Source organism: Blennius ocellaris, assembly GCF_963422515.1.
Source record: "Blennius ocellaris genome assembly, chromosome: 23".
NCBI lineage: Eukaryota > Metazoa > Chordata > Actinopteri > Blenniiformes > Blenniidae > Blennius > Blennius ocellaris.
In genome coordinates, this window is record NC_137672.1 from 4,589,757 (window position 1) to 4,612,256 (window position 22,500).

The 22,500-nt window shown below is 47.2% G+C and overlaps 2 protein-coding genes across 3 annotated transcripts in view; both read left to right on the forward strand.

The window, feature by feature from the left end:
• alox12 (arachidonate 12-lipoxygenase) overlaps positions 1-4,802 on the forward strand; it is a gene marked incomplete at both ends in the record, with an annotated part of 9,956 nt that extends 5,154 nt beyond the window's left edge. The window contains 6 exons of the mRNA XM_080519351.1: positions 1,287-1,490; positions 2,277-2,533; positions 2,646-2,767; positions 3,831-3,931; positions 4,095-4,265; positions 4,623-4,802. Coding sequence (XP_080375477.1) covers positions 1,287-1,490; positions 2,277-2,533; positions 2,646-2,767; positions 3,831-3,931; positions 4,095-4,265; positions 4,623-4,802 — 1,035 coding nt within the window. The remainder of the gene's footprint in view (positions 1-1,286; positions 1,491-2,276; positions 2,534-2,645; positions 2,768-3,830; positions 3,932-4,094; positions 4,266-4,622) is intronic.
• A 3,015-nt stretch (positions 4,803-7,817) lies between these two features.
• LOC308147071 (BPTF-associated chromatin complex component 1-like) lies at positions 7,818-13,053 on the forward strand. 2 transcript variants are annotated; one of them, XM_080519139.1, is made up of 5 exons: positions 7,818-8,064; positions 9,888-9,982; positions 10,433-10,635; positions 12,026-12,127; positions 12,790-13,053. In XM_080519139.1, exons 1-5 carry the CDS (start codon positions 8,044-8,046, stop codon positions 12,852-12,854), a joined length of 486 nt encoding a protein of 161 aa, XP_080375265.1. In that variant the 5' UTR covers positions 7,818-8,043; the 3' UTR covers positions 12,855-13,053. The 2 variants fall into 2 exon arrangements, with proteins under 2 accessions (XP_080375265.1, XP_080375266.1); XM_080519140.1 differs by having other exon boundaries at positions 10,436-10,635.
• Positions 13,054-22,500: the final 9,447 nt, after the last annotated feature.

The following is a 22,500-nucleotide window of genomic DNA, read 5'->3' on the forward strand; positions in this document are numbered from 1 at the left end:
ACCTCCACCCACACCTCCACCTCTACCTCCAGGTACCTCCACCCATACCTCCACCTGCAGGTACCTCCACCTCCAGGTACCTCCATCCACACCTCCACCTCCAGGTACCTCCACCCACACCTCCACCTCCAGGTACCTCCACCTCCAGGTACCTCCATCCACACCTCCACCTCCAAGTACCTCCACCCACACCTCCACCTCCAGGTACCTCCACCTCCAGGTACCTCCACCCACACCTCCACCTCCAGGTTGTTGGGAACATGGTGCACTAGGTCCAGCTGCAGGTCCAGGTCCTGGTTCAGTTCCAGGTCCAGGTCCAGTCCTGCAGACTAGTTTAATATGGGAGTTGAAGGATGTGGTTCTACATGTTTCCAATGTTTGTACCAAAACGTGTTTCATCAGGTAGAATAAAGAGCAGAAGGCCGAGGACTGAACCTTGAGGAACTCCAGGTTTGACTTCAGTCTGAAGTTAACATGAAGGAACCTGGATCAGTGTGATCCATTAGTTTAGTGCTGAAGCTTTAATGTGATGACGAGGTGGCATGGTGATGAAGTGGTGGTAAAGTGGTGATGAAGTGGTGATGGAGTGGTGATGGAGTGGTGGTGATGAAATAGTGATTGAGTGGTGGTGGAGTGGTGGTGAAGTGGTGGTGAAGTGGTGATGAAATAGTGATTGAGTGGTGGTGATGAAGTGGTGATGGAGTGGTGATGGAGTGGTGGTGAAGTGGTGGTGAAGTGGTGATGAACTGGTGGTGAAGTGGTGATGGAGTGGTGGTGAAGTGATGATGGAGTGGTGATGAAGTGGTGATGGAGTGGTGGTGAAGTGGTGATGGAGTGGTGGTGAAGTGGTGATGGAGTGGTGATGAAGTGGTGGTGAAGTGGTGATGAAGTGGTGATGGAGTGATGATGGAGTGGTGGTGAAGTGGTGATTAAGTGGTGATGGAGTGATGGTGGAGTGGTGGTGGAGTGGTGATGGAGTGGTGGTGAAGTGGTGATGGAGTGGTGATGAAGTGGTGATGAAGTGGTGATGGAGTGGTGGTGAAGTGGTGATGGAGTGGTGGTGAAGTGGTGATGAAGTGGTGATGGAGTGGTGGTGAAGTGGTGATGGAGTGGTGGTGAAGTGATGATGGAGTGGTGATGGAGTGGTGATGGAGTGGTGATGGAGTGGTGATGAAGTGGTGATGGAGTGGTGGGAGTGGTGGTGAAGTGGTGATGACATAGTGATGGAATGGTGGTGAAGTGGTAATGGAGTGGTGGTGAAGTGGTGAATTCTGGCTCTCTGACAGCTGAACCAGACCCCAGGTCCAGACGCCCCAGTCTTCGTGCCCTCTGACCCCCCACTGGCTTGGCTGCTGGCCAAGATGTGGGTGCGTCAGGCGGAGTTCCAGCTATTCCAGGTGTCGTCTCACCTGCTGAGGACTCACCTGCTGGTGGAGGTTTTCTGTGTGGCCACGATGAGGCAGCTGCCAGCCGCCCACCCTGTGTACAAGGTGACCTTCACACCTTCACCTGTGTACAAGGTGACCTTCACACCTTCACCTGTGTACAAGGTGACCTTCACACCTTCACCTGTGTACAAGGTAACATTCACACCTTCACCTGTGTACAAGGTGACCTTCATACCTTCACCTGTGTACAAGGTAACATTCACACCTTCACCTGTGTACAAGGTGACCTTCACACCTTCACCTGTGTACAAGGTAACATTCACACCTTCACCTGTGTACAAGGTAACTTCACACCTTCACTTGTGTACAAGGTGACCTTCACACCTTCACCTGTGTACAAGGTAACATCCACACCTTCACCTGTGTACAAGGTAACTTCACACCTTCACTTGTGTACAAGGTGACCTTCACACCTTCACCTGTGTACAAGGTAACATTCACACCTTCACCTGTGTACAAGTTAACTTCACACCTTCAGATGTTGACAGGTTCAGAGCGTCAAGCTCCGACACTGATTCAGTTAGTTTCACTGCCTCATTCATTAACAATCTCATCATCTCACTGTCATGATGAGATAAAGGGAGCTCCAGCTCTTTAACCTGCAGCTCTGACCCCTGACCTCTGATCCCTGACCTCTAACCCCTGACCACGAACCATTGACATCTGATCCGTGACCTCTAGTCCATGAACTTCAATCCCTGACCTCTAACCCCTGACCTCTGATCCCCTGACCACGAACCCCTGACCTTTAACTTCTGACCCCTGAAGCTAACCCCAGACCTCTAACCTCTGATCCCTGACCTCTAACCCCTGACCTCTGACCTGCAGCTGCTGGCCCCACACCTGCGCTACACCCTGGAGATCAATTGCCGGGCTCGGTCTCAGCTGATCTCCTCTGATGGGATCTTCAAGAGGGTGGTCTCCACTGGGGGGTCCGGTCTGCTGGTCCTGGCCCAGAGGGAGTACCGGGTCCTGACCTACCGCTCCCTCCAGCCCCGTCTGGACTTCTCAGACCGGGGCGTGACCCACCTCCCAAAGTACTTCTACAGGGACCACAGCCTGATGGTCTGGGACGCAATCCACAGGTACCAAGATCAGACCACCCCAGACCTCCTCAGACCTCCTCAGACCACCCCAGACTACCTCAGACCACCTCAGACCACCTCAGACCACCTCAGACCTCCCCTGCCCCCCCAGGTTCGTTGGTAGCATGGTGGCGCTGTTCTACTCCTCAGACCAGGAGGTGCATGACGACCCGGAGCTTCAGGACTGGATCAGTGACGTCACTCAGGAAGGATTCAGGGACCTGAAGAACTTCGGTCAGTTCACTCAACCATTATGAACACATGAACCAACCAGCCACAATATTATGAACACATGAACCAACCAGCCACAACCTTATGAACACATGAACCAACAAGCCACAACCTTATGAACACATGAACCAACAAGCCACAACCTTATGAACACATGAACCAACAAGCCACAACATTATGAACACATGAACCAACAAGCCACAACCTTATGAACACATGAACCAACAAGCCACAACCTTATGAACACATGAACCAACAAGCCACAACATTATGAACACATGAACCAACCAGCCACATTATGAACACATGAAAACATTGAAGTTAAGTGAGAAGTCTGGGTGTTGTGATGGAGCTGCATGAGGGGACATGTGGTTGGAGGCCGTGATCCGAGCAGAGTGAGCCGGCCGGGCGTAAGTCCGGAGGTGGCCCTCTCGCAACCCGCCATGCGCCAAAGTGCCGGTGGGGGGGTGGGAAACCAGGGGCACGGGGCTTGGGTGTGGGTACGCGGGACCGCCTGGAAAGCCTGGTTGTGGGGCCCAGAGCATGTGTGAAACTGTGAAAATGTGTCCAAAAATACTGCTTGATCCCGGACCTGCAGCATGCAGACAGATGTGTGGAGTGAGGTGCTCCCAGAGAGCTCCAGTGGGGGGGTGAAACTGTGACAATGTGTCCAAAAATATTGCTTGATCTCGGACTACACGTGTGTGAAAGCTGGGTGTGATTGGAGGCTCCCAGCGAGCTCCAGGGGAGGGGTGTGACAGTGAAAAACTGTGTCCGGGAATAGTGCGAAACTGTGAAAATGATACATGACATCATCAATCACAATGTGATCAGTGATTAATTGAAACACTGGGGTGGCAGGGTGAGGAGTCAGGGTGACAGTGTGAGAAGTGACACACGCACACGCACACTCACACACACACACACACACACACACACACACACACACACACACACACACACACACACACACACACACACACACACACACACACACACACACACACACACACACACACACACACAAAAACACACACTGTGTCAGAGTGCAAGTTGTGTGTTTCAGGTCTGAGCAGTAAACTCAGCAGCAGAGAGGAACTCAACACTCTGCTGACCGTCGTCATCTTCAGCAGCACGGCTCAACACTCTGCTACTAACAATGGACAGGTCACACACACACACACACACACACACACACACACACACACACACACACACACACACACACACACACACACACACACACACACACACACACACACACACACACACACACACACACACACACACACACACACACACACAGTTGACATTCCCCGGTGTGTTGCAGTTTGACTGGTGTGCCTGGATACCAAACACCCCCTGCACCATGAGGCTGCCCCCCCCAACGGACAAAGAGGCGGTTACCATGGCGACAATCATGGCCACCCTGCCAGACGTCAGCCAGTCGTGTCTTCAGATGGCGATCACCTGGCACCTGGGCCGGATGCAGCCGGACGCAGTGAGTCAACATCCTTCCTGTCTCACATCAGAGCAGATTGTATGTCCACTGGTTGTGTTGTTGACATAATGGCGTTTTGTTGTTGACGACAGGTTATGCTGTTGTTGACGTGTTGTGTTGTTGACGTGTGGTTTTATTGCTATGTTGACATGTTTTTGACGAGTTGTGTCGCTGACGTGTTGTTCTTGTTGTTGACGCGTTGTGGATGTGTTGTGTTGTTGCCATGTTGTTGTTGTTAATGTGTTGTTGTTGATGTGTTGTGAAGTTGACGTGTTGTTCTTGTTGCTGATGTGTTGTTGATGTGTTGTTTTATTGACATGTTGACGTGTTGTTGGTGTGTCGTGTTGTTGTTGACAGATCCCTCTGGGTTGCTACACAGACCAGCTGTTCTCAGACCTTCAGGCTCTGCAGGTCATCACCAGGTTCCAGGAAGAGCTGAAACAGGTCGAGGATCAGATCCAGAAGCAGAACCAGGGCCTGGAGCTGCAGTACCTGGTTCTGCTGCCCAGCCGCATCGAGAACAGCATCACCATCTAGAGAGGCAGGGACAGCCACACCTGGAAAACCAGCCACACCTGCATCTCTAGCCGTACCTGCATCTCCAGCCACACCTGCATCTCCAGCCGTACCTGCATCTCCAGCCACACCTGCATCTCCAGCCACACCTGCATCTCCAGCCACACCTGCATCTCCAGCCACACCTGCATCTCCAGCCACACCTGCATCTCCAGCCACACCTGCATCTCCAGCCACACCTGCATCTCCAGCCACACCTGCATCTCCGGCCACACCTGCATCTCCAGCCACACCTGCATCTCCAGCCCTCCCTGCATCTCCAGCCCTCCCTGCATCTCCAGCCACACCTGCATCTCCAGCCACACCTGCATCTCCAGCCACACCTGCATCTCCAGCCACACCTGCATCTCCGGCCACACCTGCATCTCCAGCCCTACCTGCATCTCCAGCCCTCCCTGCATCTCCAGCCGTACCTGCATCTCCAGCCCTCCCTGCATCTCCAGCCCTACCTGCATCTCCAGCCCTACCTGCATCTCCAGCCACACCTGCATCTCTAGCCGTACCTGCATCTCCAGCCACACCTGCATCTCTAGCCGTACCTGCATCTCCGGCCACACCTGCATCTCCAGCCGTACCTGCATCTCCAGCCGTACCTGCATCTCCAGCCGTACCTGCATCTCCAGCCACACCTGCATCTCCAGCCGTACCTGCATCTCCAGCCGTACCTGCATCTCCAGCCGTACCTGCATCTCCAGCCACACCTGCATCTCCAGCCACACCTGCATCTCCAGCCGTACCTGCATCTCCAGCCACACCTGCATCTCCAGCCGTACCTGCATCTCCAGCCACACCTGCATCTCCAGCCCTACCTGCATCTCCAGCCGTACCTGCATCTCCAGCCCTCCCTGCATCTCCAGCCCTACCTGCATCTCCAGCCGTACCTGCATCTCCAGCCGTACCTGCATCTCCAGCCGTACCTGCATCTCCAGCCCTCCCTGCATCTCCAGCCGTACCTGCATCTCCAGCCAAGTCTGGCTCTGCGTCATTCCACGAAGCTGCATGCTTTTTTTTATACTCAATTTTTATTGAACAGTTTTCCACATAACAGTTACAGCAAAGTTGTCAGCATATAAACATTGATCAGCATTAAGCAGCATTCATGTAACAATAATCTTGCATCTGTTGTAATGAACCGCTATGGAGAGCAAATGGGTAATGAGGTGCCAGCATACATCAGTTTGATAGCAATTATTTGTTTGGATACACTGTCCATTTTGTCCATTTTGTCCATTTTGAAGAGTAAATATCAGTCTGCAATCTTAAAACACAAGTCAACCTTTCCATCTCATGTATGTCCTCAATGATTTCAAGCCAATTATCCACTGTGGGAGGGTCGACTTGTAACCATTTGCGAGTGATGGCTTTTTTTGCTGCTGCAGCAAAAATTTTCAACAGATATCTATCAGTTCCCGTAATTGTTTCTGGTATATCACCTAAATAGAGTGTCATACAAGTGAATGGGATTTGCAGACTGAGAATTTCTTGTATGATTTTCCAAATATTTTCCCAATATGTTTTAATTTTAGGACAGTTCCAAAAAATATGATAGTGATGTGCCTTGGAACCACCACAGGACCTCCAACATACATGGGTAGATGTTGTTTGATAGGATTTCAGTTTTGGAGTAATGAAAAAACGGACCAGGTTTTTCCAGCAAAATTCACGCCAGTCCGCAGAGCATGGTGTTGACATCGCAGTCTTACACATATTGTTCCACTGTTCCGTGGTTATTGCATGACACAACTCCTTTTCCCATCTCTCTTTAATGTAGTTGGTGGAGGTTCCCCTGCCCGCTGCAACTCCTTGATACAATTTTGAAATGATGGATTTGGGTGTGTAACTACCAGTATATATTTGCGTGATCAACTGTACTATTTCATTGAGTTCTGTATCTGTATTGTCTCCATCAATTTCTTTAAGGAAGTAGTGGCGTAGTTGTAGGTATCTACAAAAAATTCATAATGTTTCATTCATAAAGCAGTCGAGTGATTCAGGGCTGACAACAGATTATTAATACCCTTGTTCATGCTATATATACTATTTATCGCTAGCATGCTGATCTTTCCCACTGTTATATTAAAGAATTAAAATAGCTCCGTCTCGTTAGTAACATGCTTTTCAAGTAGGAACATGAACTTAACAAAGGTGCAATAACAAATTCTTCTGAATTTGTTGTTGCACCTTTGTTAAGTTCATATTAAGTTCAAGTGTGTGTGTGTGTGTGTGTGTGTGTGTGTGTGTGTGTGTGTGTGTGTGTGTGTGTGTGTGTGTGTGTGTGTGTGTGCGCGTGCCTGCTATGTGTGTATGGGGGGTCGGTGGAGGGAGGCTCAGCGGACGGAGGGGACTTGGTTGTTAAGTATTCTATTTCTTTATGTTTATAATTCCACTTCTATAAGGATACAATTCTACCTCTATAGGTCTGTGTGAAACTCACTCCCCGCCTTCTTCCACCTCTGATTGGCTAAACACGATATCACCAACCAAACCAACCAATCAAATTAGATTCGCAGCAGAACAAAACGCGTGACGACACACGCAGTGCTGCATTCATGAACTGTAGGGAATTGTTCAACGAGAGGCGCTTCCTTAGGAAAGTGTAGATGTTCTGTTGTTTGAGCGTTGACACTTTTGTTTATATCCATCACAAATAAAAGTGGATCAAGATATTACCTTGGAGAGGTCTAACACATACCCCGAAGAACCCCCCCCCCCCCCCCACACACACACACACACACGCGCACGCACATACGGACGCACGCACAGAATCAAGGATTTGGGTAATTTAATGAATACGAGTAAATTAGTTGTTTACAACAATACAACAATATAAGAATAACATGTTAATTATGTCAAAGACGTCTGCCTGGCCCACACAGGGTTAGATAAATGTCCTTCAACCGGTTTTAGCCAAGTTGCTTGACGAACGTGTGCGGGCGTTGAGCCTGCGGTGGTGGAAATTCCGAGGGTCCATGAAGCCATCAGCAGAAGCAGCAGAAGCAGCAGCATTGTGTGTGTATGCGTCCGTGTGCGTGCACATAGCTACAGTGCGTGAATCCGCAGGTGACCCGCAGCATGCTGCCCCTATCCCGGCACCGCCTGTGACAGCCGGGTCTGTTCTGCCGCTGCGTCCACAGGAGCTCCGGATGCTAACTAGCTCCTGTGTTAGCATCCTGAGATCAGTCTCGGAGGGGGTCGCTAAGAGATGACGTCAGCGTCCACTAAAGTAAGACCGGCTGACCAACCGACTCTCATCCGACCAGCCATCAACAGTCCGACCACCAATCGACCGACAGCCAACCGACCAACAACCAACTATCTGACCGAGAACTCACCATCGACCCAGTGGCGTTTCTCGATGTAAATCCTTGGTGGGGCAAGATGTTATTTCAGGTCTAGTGACCCCACTGAATGCGAAAGTGTGCACAACAATATAACAACCATGTAGGCGTTGATCCCGTAAAAATGTTGCCTTGGAAATAGCTGATAAAAAAAATGTTTAAATAAAAAAAATCAGCGGTAGGATTCGAACCTGGTCGTGATGATTCAAAGACTGCAGCTCAACCACTTAAGCACCACCAAAGATACCAACTGGTGATATTCTTAACACATGTTCCTCACCACCTCACAGTTTACAACCACTTACTTTAATTTTCTCTGTAGTAAGTGTTTTAAACTGGTATCCATAAATAATCGGACTTAATAATGTTGATTATTTACTGTTTAGTTGCCAACAAGCTGATATTTGTGACAACTTGCTCCTGTTCTGTGAAGCAGTGTCTAAATCAGCGCCAGCCAATCAGCTCTGAGCCTCTAATGACGTTGTTAGTGGGCGGGGCTTCAAGCACCACTTCATCAAAATCATGTGACCTAAATGAATGGAGCCACAGCATGAGCATGAACACTTTACTGCATGTAATACACACTGTATGGTGAGAGAGGGGCGAGCTACACTAATGCAATACACACTGTATGGGGAGAGAGGGGCGAGCTACACTTTTGCAATACACACTGTATGGTGAGAGAGGGGCGAGCTACACTAATGCAATACACACTGTATGGTGAGAGAGGGGCGAGCTACATTAATGCAATACACACTGTATGGTGAGAGAGGGGCGAGCTACACTAATGCATTACACACTGTATGGTGAGAGAGGGGCGAGCTACACTTATGCAATACACTGGTGAGAGAGGGGCGAGCTACACTTTTGCAATACACACTGTATGGTGAGAGAGGGGCGAGCTACACTTATGCAATACACACTGTATGGTGAGAGAGGGGCGAGCTACACTTATGCAATACACACTGTATGGTGAGAGAGGAGCGAGCTACACTAATGTAATACACACTGCATGGTGAGAGAGGGGCGAGCTACACTTTTGCAATACACTGTATGGTGAGAGAGGAGCGAGCTACACTAAGCAATACACACTGTATGGTGAGACAGGGGCGAGCTACAATAATGTAATACACACTGTATGGTGAGAGAGGGGCGAGCTACACTTTTTGCAATACACTATGGTGAGAGAGGGGCGAGCTACACTAATGCAATACACAGTGTATGGTGAGAGAGGAGCGAGCTACACTAAGCAATACACACTGTATGGTGAGAGAGGGGCGAGCTACAATAATGTAATACACACTGTATGGTGAGAGAGGGGCGAGCTACATGAACGCACTATTGGCGTGGATCAGGAGAACGGCTTGAAACTGCAAGAGGAGACCAATAACGAGGGAGGACAGTCCTCACACAATGTTTATGTGCTGTATAAGTGGAAGTTTTATTCACAGAGAAGAAAATATTGTAGATAATCTTAAAGAATTAATAGCAATCCTTTTACAGTTGATTAGTCCCCAACGAATCAACCATTAACTAATTAACCATCAAACCCCCAACTAACCAACCATCAACTAACCACCCCCCAAATAACCACCCCCCAAATAACCAACCATCAACAGTTGGACCACAGACCTCCACCAGACCACCACAGATCTCCTCTGGCTGTAGCGCCCCCTGCTGGAGGTAACTTGTCGTCACTGTGTTGCAGGTTGGAGAGATCTTCTCTGCTGCTGGAGCAGCTTTCACCAAACTGGGAGAGCTCACCATGCAGCTCCACCCAGTGGCCGACTCCAGTCCTGCAGGGTAACGTTCACTCTCACCTCCACCTTGGACTCCACCGGGTTCACTCTCACCTCCACCTGTCTCATGTCCATGTTTCCAATGTCAACAACTTCATTTCATTTCATCCAGTCAAATGCAGACTGATACAGACTGATACAGTCGGATACAGACTGATACAATCAAATACAGACTGATACAGTCGGATACAGACTGATACAATCAAATACAGACTGATACAGTCAAATACAGTCTGATACAATCAGATGCAGACTGATACAGTCAGATACAGACTGATACAGTCAAATACAGACTGATACAGTCAAATACAGTCTGATACAATCAGATGCAGACTGATACAGTCAGATACAGACTGATACAGTCAAATACAGACTGATACAGTCAAATACAGTCTGGTACAATCAGATGCAGACTGATACAGTCAAATACAGACTGACAGAGTCTCTCCTGCAGCAGTCAGACAAAGACTTCACTGAAGAAGAAGTTTTATGAGGACGGAGCTCCACCTGTTGCAGCTGACCCGCCCAAAAAGGTCATGAAGAAAGCCGTGGCTGCCGTTGCCAGGGCGACGCAAAACGCTCCGGCCATCGTCTCCGTCTCCAGGGCTCCGGGGGCGGAGTCAGGTCAGCCCCCCCTGAAGAAACAGAAGACTGCAGGTGAGTCTGGGGAAAACAGGTGGTCTGTCCTGTGTCGCTCAGCTGACCTGTACGTCATCTGGAACCTATTTACTACACCTGTACAGGTGGAGACGCTACTATTTACTGCACCATCACCTGTACAGGTGGAGACACTACTATTTCCTGCTCCATCACCTGTACAGGTGGAGACACTACTATTTCCTGCTCCATCACCTGTACAGGTGGAGACACTACTATTTCCTGCTCCATCACCTGGACAGGTGGAGGACACTAGTATTTACTGCACCATCACCTGTACAGGTGGAGACGCTACTATTTACTGCACCATCACCTGTACAGGTGGAGGACACTACTATTTACTGCACCATCACCTGTACAGGTGGACACTACTATTTACTGCACCATCACCTGTACAGGTGGAGATACTACTATTTACTGCACCATCACCTGTACAGGTGGAGACACTACTATTTACTACACCATCACCTGTACAGGTGGAGGACACTACTATTTACTACACCATCACCTGTACAGGTGGAGGACACTACTATTTACTGCACCATCACCTGTACAGGTGGAGACACTACTATTTACTGCACCATCACCTGTACAGGTGGAGGACACTACTATTTACTGCACCATCACCCGATAGGTGGAGACGCTACTATTTACTACACCATCACCTGTACAGGTGGAGGACACTACTATTTACTGCACCATCACCTGTACAGGTGGAGACACTACTATTTACTACACCATCACCTGTACAGGTGGAGACACTACTATTTACTGCACCATCACCTGTACAGGTGGAGACACTACTATTTACTGCACCATCACCCGATAGGTGGAGACGCTACTATTTACTGCACCATCACCTGTACAGGTGGAGACACTACTATTTACTGCACCATCACCCGATAGGTGGAGACGCTACTATTTACTGCACCATCACCTGTACAGGTGGAGACACTACTATTTACTGCACCATCACCCGATAGGTGGAGACGCTACTATTTACTGCACCATCACCTGTACAGGTGGAGACACTACTATTTACTACACCTGTACAGGTGGAGGACACTACTATTTACTACACCTGTACAGGTGGAGGACACTACTATTTACTACACCTGTACAGGTGGAGACACTTCAGTGTTTCTCAGTTCCTCTCAGTTCAGATGAAATGAGACATATTTGAATAGACCTTGACCTTTGACCTGGATTCAGCCAGGTGAGCTCCAGGTGAAACATGTTGGTTGGAGACATGATGGTGACGTTCAGAAGGTTTCTGTTGGATGGAGAGGAGCCACATCAGTATCCGGTCTGGTCTAGTCCAGTCCGGTCTGGTCCGGTCCGGTCTGGTCTGGTCCAGTCCAGGTTAACCTGTTACCCCGATGTGTTGCAGATGTGACCCTCAGCGCTCTGAACGACTCAGATGTGAACAGCGACCTGGTGGACATGGAAGGAGAAACGTCCTCCTGCAAGAAACTCAACAACTTTGATCAAGGTGAGCAGAGACAAAGACCATAGAGACAATGACCATAGAGACAGAGACCATAGAGACAAAGACCATCGAGACAGAGACCATAGAGACAATGACCATAGAGACTGACAGCAGAGACCATAAAGTCAGAATCATAGACCATAGAGTCAGAGACCATAGAGACAGAGACCATAGAGACAGAGACCATAGAGACAAAGACCATAGAGACAGAGACCATAGAGACAGAGACCATAGAGACAATGACCATAGAGACAATGACCATAGAGACAGACAGCAGAGACCATAAAGTCAGAATCATAGACCATAGAGACAGAGACCATAGAGACAAAGACCATAGAGACAGAGACCATAGAGACAGCAGAGACCATAGAGACAGAGACCATAGAGACTGCAGAGTGGCTGTTATGTCCTGTTCACAAGATTCAACTGGAAACTGCGATTTTGTTTTTCATACATATGTCATGAAAACAGGTCTTTGTCTCGTTCTCTCGCACATTGCATTCTGTGTGTGTGTGTGTGTGTGTGTGTGTGTGTGTGTGTGTGTGTGTGTGTGTTGGGGTGGTTCTGGTTGCATGTACACAGTTTTTCTACAGCTACTTCTCATCACCCTTGTCTCTCTCTCTCTCTCTCTCTCTCTCTCTCTCTCTCTCTCTCTCTCTCTCTAGATACTCTGAACCTGGACTCCAGCCTCATCATGAACCCCAGTGACCTCCCTCTGCTGTCCCGCTGAGTCCTCATCTGGTCCCTGAAGTCTCCACCTGGTCCCTGGAGTCTCCACCTGGTCCCCGAAGACTCCACCTGGTCCCTGAAGACTCCACCTAGTCCCTGGAGTCTCCACCTGGTCCCTGGAGTCCTGGACTGACTGGTTAAATAAACTTTTCTTTTCTTTTTTTTTATGGGAAACAACGAACAGTAAAGGAAATGTCAAAGAACCACAGAACTGTGTCCTTGTCTTGTTTCATCCCCCCACAGTCCTACAGACCCTCCATAGTTCCTCTACAGTCTCACAGTCCCTCCATAGTCCCCCTGTAGGGAAACTGCAATAAAAACCATCGTGATTCGTTTATTATCAGTAGTATCCTGGGGTGACGAGAACAGGAGACATCTGTGATAAGTCAGACTCCACACATGTAGGTCAGATTTTCTCTAACACCCCCTACAGTCCCTCCATCATCCCACTACAGTCTCTCCATTGTCTGTTGAGTGGGAAAAGCCACTCTGTCTGTGATTATACCCAAAATTCAAAGCTCTGGACTGAGTTTGTTCCAAGTGTTTTGTTAAGAAGTAAAATTATGTTTTCCCATAACATCTGTGTCAATTAGCATATATATATATATATAACGGGTCGATCTTAACGCCAGTCCAAGACCAGTACGTATTTCTACAGACAAGTACACATTTCCGATGGCCAGTCCGTGGGGCCTGTGCAAAATTAGAAATTTCCGATCCAACTTGCGGAGATTTCAGATCCATGAAGCCTCGTCTGCTTTACGAGGGAAGTTAGCATCGCAGCTAACCACCTTTTCATGACATGTCCGCTGTTTTAACGTGTTTCACGCTCAAAACACCGCAAAGCAAACGTCAACGTGGATGTTTGCCAAGCCGTTGTCCAGCGAGGTAGACACTCTGCCGCCAGACGTTTCGTTCTTCTTCTTCTGTTTATTTTTACGGCAGCTTGCATCCATGTATGTTGCACTACCGCCATCTACTGGTTCTACATCTCTATATCAATTCCTACTACAGTATATATTTTCCCCAATAACCCCGTTGCTTTTAGGAAGCTGCTTAAACATTTCCGGCCCCTTCCACTTTCTCCCCCACGCCAGTATCTCCTTCACTCCTCTTTCCATTCCTTCTCTCCTCAGTCCCTCCATCATCATCCTTTCTTTCTCCCCCATACTTCCTGCAGGTCACCAGCACTTGCTCCACTGTTTCCGGTACTTGACATAAGCTGCAACTGCCTGTTGGGTGTTTCCCCATTATGTATTTATTACTGTTCAGATATGTGTGCCCAATTCTTAATCTAGTATATGCGGTCTCCTCTTCCTCTACCTCCTCATACCCCCACTCTATTTTGAATACCGAACGTCTTCCCTTTTTCCTCCTTGTCCCGTTGTTGTTGTCATTTTTTTGTGCTTCTCTCCTTGTTATAGATTTCCCTTCTGTTCTTGCCAACATGATGTTTATACCTCTGTTTATTTTGGTTGTTGCTTTCTCAGCCAGCCTGTCAGCCTTCTCATTTCCGGTTATGCCAACATGTGCAGGAACCCACGAAAGAAACTTTCTGCTCCCTGTTTTTTATCCCCCGCCGTGGCCGATAGGCCCCGAAGGGGGATCTTGAAACAGTCTTCGTACGTACGTCCGTTCGAACGTTTCTACCTATATCTCGGCAACCCCTGGGCCCACAGTGACCAAACTTCACATGTGGATACATCTCAGAGGGGGAAGGGATACTATGGTGACCTTGACCTAATTTGCATATTAAGTAGGTCACAGGGTCACGAAGTGCTTAAAAACACATTTTGGGCTCTGGAGGCCTAGGTTTTTGAGCTAGGGCTCTGAAATTTTATACACACATGATACACACTCCAGGGATAACCTCCAGTACACCAAGTGACCTGACCTTGACCTTGAAGATTGGTAGGGTCTGAAGTTTGCTCGTCCTGGTTGCACAATACATGTATTTTCATATAAACATTTCTCAGCAGTTCCTGGCCCAGAGTCACCAAACTTCACACATGGACACTCCACCTGGGGAGAAGGGGCACCATGGTGACCAGGACCTAATTTGCATATCAGGTCACAGGGTCACTAAGTGCATAAAAACACCTTTTGGGCTCTGGAGACGTATTTTGACATAGCTTATGAAGAAGACCTTTCAGATTCTACATAATGATCTACTAGGACCCATGGAACACCCTCTAGTGTACCAAGTGTGCTGCCTTAGAGCTGCTTTGTGAGAAAATATAAAGCCCTCCGGCGGGGGATTAGCCCAGCAACGGCCTTCTTGTTTTTTTTTGCCTCTGAATGCTCTGCCATTACCTGATATGAGAAGTTTTGTCTGCACTGTGATATCCCCGACCTGAGGCTCTTCAACACCGCCGCCGAATCACTGAACACCAGACCTTCCTTACTCTCGCCCTCTTCACCCACGCCAACGCTATCAATATGACATACATTTCCACCGTAAACACACTCAGGTGGTCTGATGTTCTTTCACTCATCCCTCCTTCATGCCCGGCACCACCACTGCCACTCCAGTAGCTCCTGTTGTTGGCTCCTTTGATCTGTTTATTTGTACATAGTCCTGATATTTCCCTTCTATATATATAGAAGACTTCACAGACTTCACCCATCAGTTGTAGGCCCTCCCTGCTTCCCTTTCTTTTCAGCATGCTTAAATCTCTCATTCTTCTCTCATTCCTCCACACAGGAGCTGCCGGTCATACTACTGGTGGGCAGAACTGCATTCCCTGCACTCCCATCTCTTTTTCCGTTTCCACTCCCGTCCATCCAAAACTGAGTTTTTTAGTTCTCCCTCTCTCCCAGCAGTCCTTCATAAACCGTCTTAGTTGGATGCTCCTCCCTGTGCCCTTCCAGGTAAATCCAGTAGTTCCCTTTTCACCGTTTCCTCCGTAGACCACGGCTGCGTCCCAATTCTCCCCCTTAGCCCTTCATCTTACCCCTTCCCCTTTGAAAGGCGCGTTCACGAGAGTCTGAGGGGTGTCCCATTTCACTACTGTGCCGAGGCGGAGGGGTGAGGGGAAGGGCTATTCACCACTCTAAACTGAGCATTTACAGATGCACACTTTAAACAGAGGGGTAGGAGGACATGGCGCCGAAGGACTCGCATTTCCCATATATACGCTTCTAAAGTTATATAACCCTGTTGTGTTTTATACTAGTAAGAACGGCAGTAACGCTGCTGTATGGAGCTTCTGTGTGTATTTGTTTGGTAGAGACCGTGTTTATAACATTTTATTATTACACTGTAGAGTTCCAAAGTCTTCTAATATGGGTGTTTTGAAAACAGGGACCCCCGAACAAACAAGGAAGCTCCTCCGCTTTCACATGGTGAATGAGGAAATATTTCTGAAGTCCAAATACAAAAACTGAAGTAATCCATGTCTCCATCTATTTCCCCGCCTTGATGGGGGGAAAGGCGGAAAACGAAACAAAGCAGCCAAGCTACTGCAACACGTTGAATTTGGGACGGCAGGACGATGATCCTGCTGGAAAATCAACAAACATCTGTGGCTCAGCGCTGCTGATATAACGGCGCCGTATTATGACGTCAAAACTGTGAGACGGAGCGAGGGAGGGGGGGGGGGCTGAGCAGAGGGAGAGGGGCGTCCCAAATCTAAGGGCTGAAACTTTTATCCCTTTGCCTTTGCCCTTGTTTTGGAGGCGGAGGGCTAAGGGGTAGGGGTAGGGGTACGAATAGAATTGGGATTGGCCCTAAGTGGCACTTCCCCCGCCTCAACTGGAGATGTTCTCACTCCTCCCAGACACACCCTCAAAGCCTGAACCTGGACCACGTCCAACCTTTCCAACACTGGATTTGCTGCTGACCCATATGCCACACTCCCGTAATCCAGTCTTGACCTGATCAGAGCTGTGTATATTTGCTTTAGCGATGCCGTGTTCGCCCCCCATTTCACCCCTGTGAGACGCCTCATAACATTTATGACCTTTTTGCATTTCCCTACAAGTTGCTGTACGTGCTCTCTCCATGGTAACTTTGTATCTAACCACACCCCTAAAAACCTCAACTTATCTACCCTCTCAACATTGTTCCCATATAGTTTCACCTCTTTCCCTACTGTGCTTCTCCTATTTTTAAATATCATGGATTTTGTTTTTTTCCATGGAGAATTTAAATCCTCATTTCATCCCCCACTCTGCTGTCAGCCGGACTCCTTGCTGAAGATTATAGATCACGTGACCTGTGTTTCTCCGTGTTTTCCACAAAGTCCCGTCATCAGCAAACAGCGATCTTCACAGGTCTCTTGGCACTTTCCCCCAAAATATCATTTGTCATAATTGAAAACAGTGTGGGACTGATCACACTCCCCTCTGGTGTTCCATTTTCCACTATATGCCGACTTGATAATTCAACACCTATTTTAACCTGAATGATTCTGTTCTTCAAGAAATCCTTTACCCAATTAAACATATTCCCTCAAACACCCATTTGATGTGATTTGCTCATCAGTCCATCTCTCCACATCACATCATCACCATCTCCTTATTTACCTGTGCTTTCCTGACATCATCCTCTGGACAGGACTGGATCCATCACACACCTTCCCCTCCTAAGCCCACTGTGATATGAGGCTATCAGACCTCTTTTTTCCAATACATGCATCAGTCTCTCATTAACCATCCTCTCCATCACCTTGCAGATACTGCATGTTCATGCATTGGGTCGGTAGCTTGCTGGATGACTGGCATCCTTCCCAGGCTTTCTTATTGGGATAATTACCACTTCCTTCCAACTCTCTGGTCACTTCCCTTCCTCTCACACTTTGTTAAATAAACCCAACAACTTCTTCTGACCCTCCTCACCTAGACGTTTTAACATTGAGTAACGCACCCCGTCTTTCCCTGGTGCTGATCTCTTCCTTTTCCCAAGAGCCATATTTAACTCCTCCATATTAAAGGAAATATTATACTACTCCTCATCATCGTTCATCTTCCTCTGGAAAGCGCCTTGGTTTCCTTCCTTGGCCTCCTTCCTTGGTCTCCTCCCTACCTCTTCTCGCCTCCTCAGACAATTTTTCAGAGCTATGTATTGATACAAATGTTTTTAGCATTACGTTAGCTTTTTCCTTGACCGTTACTGCAACCTCTCCTCCATCATTCAACACCGGATAGTTCCACTCCCTCCTATCTCCCCCCATCTTTCTGATCATTTCCCATATCTCTCCCACCTGTGTTGTACTCCCAATTGAGTTGCAGTAATTCCTCCAATATGCCCTTTTTGTTTGTCTTATTTCTCTCCTCACCACTGCTCGAGCCTGTTTATATTATCACTGCCTGGAAGCTGTGTGTTCTTTTAACCATCTTAAACGCCTTATTTCTGCTCTTCACTGCATCTTTACACCTATCATCCCACCAAGGTACTAACTTCCTCTTCCCTTCACCCTTACTTTTAGGTATAGCCTCTTCCGCTGCGAGTATTATGGATTTTTTGATCTCACTATCCAACGTCTTAAAGGACCCATATTATACGAAATGGACTTTTCTGTGCTTTAAACACCATAAAAGTGCCATTTGAGGTTCATAAACATCCCCAAAGTGTTTTTTTCATTGATTCCCTCCAGCTTGAGTTCACAGTGATCTTTCTCTGTTCTACCTGGTGGGGGAGCTCAACACCTTCATTCTATTTGATGACGCAGCACCACCTTGCTGACGTCACAGAGCTGGAGAAGCCCCGCCTCCAGGAAGATTGACATGAGGAGAAACCAAAACAAGACACGCCCACGAATGTGCCAAGGAGCCTCTTCTCTGCTGTCTCAGTCTCTGCTGCTTCACATTGAACTGTTTTTGTTGTGTCCAGAACTGTTTTCACCTTCATGTCCACTGGAGAAAATGTGTTTTCACCTTCATGTCCACTGGAGAAAATGTGTTTTCACCTTCATGTCCACTGGAGAAAATGTGTTTTCACCTTCATGTCCACTGGAGAAAATGTGTTTTCACCTTCATGTCCACTGGAGAAAATGTGTTTTCACCTTCATGTCCACTGGAGAAAATGTGTTTTCACCTTCATGTCCACTGGAGAAAATGTGTTTTCACCTTCATGTCCACTGGAGAAAATGTGTTTTCACCTTCATGTCCACTGGAGAAAATGTGTTTTCACCTTCATGTCCACTGGAGAAAATGTGTTTTCACCTTCATGTCCACTGGAGAAAATGTGTTTTCACCTTCATGTCCACTGGAGAAAATGTGTTTTCACCTTCATGTCCACTGGAGAAAATGTGTTTTCACCTTCATGTCCACTGGAGAAAATGTGTTTTCACCTTCATGTCCACTGGAGAAAATGTGTTTTCACCTTCATGTCCACTGGAGAAAATGTGTTTTCAGGTGCAAGTATGGTTCCTCACTATTAGTCTTGCTGAAAGAAGAAGCACAGCGGCGAACGTGGCTGGACTTTTTTTTTCTTTTCCACAAAGAATGTGTTTGTTTGCGAGCGACTCTTCACCAAAGAAGCTTCCAGAACTACGGTACTTTGACACTGGACTTACTCAGAAACTCATCTTGAAACCTGCTGCTATTCCCACAATAAAAGACTAAGGAGGCGCCGAGAGGAGGAGGCGGCTGTGGGCGGGGCTACAGTCTCCGTGAGGGCGGAGGAGGGGGAGGAGCTGAGAACCACCAGTTTCATGAGAGGTGACGTCAGCTCAATCCAAGAAAAAGCTGGAATTTCACAAGTTTTGAGTGTCGTATACTGTATCACCCACATTATGATCCCACATGAGCACAGGATGGACTGTGAAACATGAAATATAGACAAATATCGGTCCTTTAAAATCTTGATCACTCCCGAACTGATTTAAGACGTTTTCACACTTCCTCTCAAACTTCTCCCAGTCTGCCTTTCCAATCCTCCATTTGACACCCTTCTCTCCTTTAGTCTCTGACACATCCATGTCAGTTTTACCAGTCACTGGGTATTGATCACTTCCTATCGTTCCCTTCCTGCACACTGTCCAATTACATATTGTTGCCAATCCACTAGACACCGATGTTAGGTCTCGTAGTGACTCCCGTCCAGTAACCACATCAATCCTGGATTTACTTCCATCATTCAGATATACTAGATTACCCTCCTCTATCAAGTCCTCTATTACCTGCCCATTATTATCCACCCTCTCACTCCCCCACAATGTGTTATGAGCATTAAAATCCCCACACCAAATGACATTCCTTTCACCGTGTCCCTCTACTCCTTCAAGCTCACTTAACTGTAGTTTTTTACATGGGTTATATATACTGATGATATATCCCCTTTAAGTCTCCAACCATCACAAAGGCCAAAGTCCTCCATGTTGTCGTCTATAACTTTGGCTGATTTTGACTGATTCAAATGTTTTGTGGTCCCAGAACGATCAATAGAAGATCCCAGACTGTGTTAAAGTCACCTCCAGTGAAGGTTGGTGAGTTGACTGATAAGTTTGATATTGGGAGGAAACTGTGGGAGAAGGCCGGTTCGTCGGTGTTGGGGGCTTAAAGGTTCACTATCTTGTTAAAAATTATTAAATATTGTTGCCTGAATAATGACGTATCTATCTTTGTGATCTGTTAACATGTTTTTTTTATTATTTTTTTATGAATTAAAATAGAAACTCCTCCTTGTCTATTGCTGCAACACGATGAGAAAATGTGATTATAAATTATTGTGGTAAGGGACTTATCCTCAGCTTGAAGGAGATGTGTTTCTTGTAAGAGGAGAATATCAGCTTTTAATTTTGTCACAGATTAAAAAACGTTCATCTTTTCTGCTAGTGAGTGAATGCTGTGAACATTGCAGGATAGGCAAGTTATCTTTGTCATTTAATAACAATTTGAGCCATCATCTGAGTGAATATGTGCGGTTTAACCTGTATGTGTCATTATGGGGGGCATCGATTGTGGTCAGCGTATAAAATGTTGTAGTGCATCTCGTGAGGTTGTTTTTGTTTTGTTTTTTGTTTTATATATACAGTTCATTATGTACACATCTCACATTTGTGTATCCAAAAGTACCCAAATGTACCTATTGATACCTATTTCTATCTATATAATTGCTAGTTGAACGTTTGTTGTTGTTTGTTTGTATTAGTTTGTGTGTATGTTTTTTTGTGTAATAATGATTATCTGTCCCTATTTACATTATTATCATTTATTATTATCCTTGTTCATATATTTGAGAAGAGCCAGGGTGTGTTGGATCAGTCTCTGTACAGCTGACCATCAATATAAAGTTGATCTACTACCAGTGAGGGTTTTTCTTCATTTGGTTTCTTTAAGGATCAAGGATTTTCCTCCTCTCGTTAATCTCCCGGGGAAACTGATCGTTCAACCTGTAGCTGAACCGAGTTGTTCGGAGGTTTCTCTGATCTGGCAGTGACGTGCCGCCATGTAAAATCAAAACAGCCTCCAAAGTCTCATGGGATCTCACAGCATCTCGCGATCCTCTCCTCAGCCAAGTTCTCAAGATCTCCTCGGATCTCTTGGAAAATCCCCCCCCCATTCTTAAATGAAGGTGATTGTTGGTGGGGTTCAGTGCTGAGCTGCAGTGGAGATGAGAGGAGATGAGAGGAGATGAGAGGAGAAGAGAAGAGAAGAGAAGAGAGGAGAGGAGAGGAGGAGAGGAGAGGAGAGGAGAGGAGAGGAGAGGAGTGGAGAGGAGAGGAGAGGAGAGGAGAGGAGAGGAGAGGAGAGGAGAGGAGTGGAGTGGAGAGGAGTGGAGAGGAGAGGAGAGGAGAGGAGAAGAGAAGAGAAGAGAGGAGAAGAGAAAGTATTTAGAACAATGTTTTTGACAGAATCAATAAATCCTGGTCACTGAGCTTTGAAGGATGTTCTTGTTCTTGTTCTTGTTCTTGACTTGTTCCAAGTCTGTTTGGCTCCACGAGGGCTGATCTGGAACAACTAGCTTAATAATAATGCTCACGCTGCATTAACTGCTCAAACAGGAATTTATGGAAGCAGAACTCCTCCTGTCGTCATGGTGATGAATTAATATTCCAACAGGAAACACACTCATGGAGGAAACTCCGCCTCCAAATCAGTGGATGTCAAATGTAAAGTCAAAGAAGAAGAGTAAGGAAGCTCTGCTGGAGCCTTTCTGCTGGAATCTAGTGAAAGTGAGTCCCTTTCTATTGTCCCATCAATTAACGTGCTCTAATCTCACCAAGTCAGCATTAACAAGTCAGCATTAACAAGTCAGGAATGTTCTGCTTTGGCTGCAGCAGCAGTGTTGCTTTGAGCTGCTGGATGTGTTTGAATTCTTCATAATCTCAGAGATTAACTGCTCCTCTATGGTAAAGTCAGCTGCTCTGCAGGGTTTCTCCCTCTGTGATTGGTCACATGCTGCAAGCTCCGCCCCTTTCATGTCAACGCTCTGATCCTGGAGGGAAACTCTGGGTTGAACCAGTGAGTTGAGAACCTGCTCCGTGTTAATGCTGGTCAGGATCCAGAATGTCTGGGTTAGTTAATCCAAAAATGTGTTGAAAACATAAAAACAGAAATCTATTGGTTTTCATCATTCAGAGCAAATGAATGAAAACGGAGGAGGACCAACAACTACTGTCAACAAAAGTGAAAAGTGAGCGTTTGGTCACATGACAGCTGATGCTCTTCATTGCTGAGCAACATGGTGTTTCAGAGGTTTA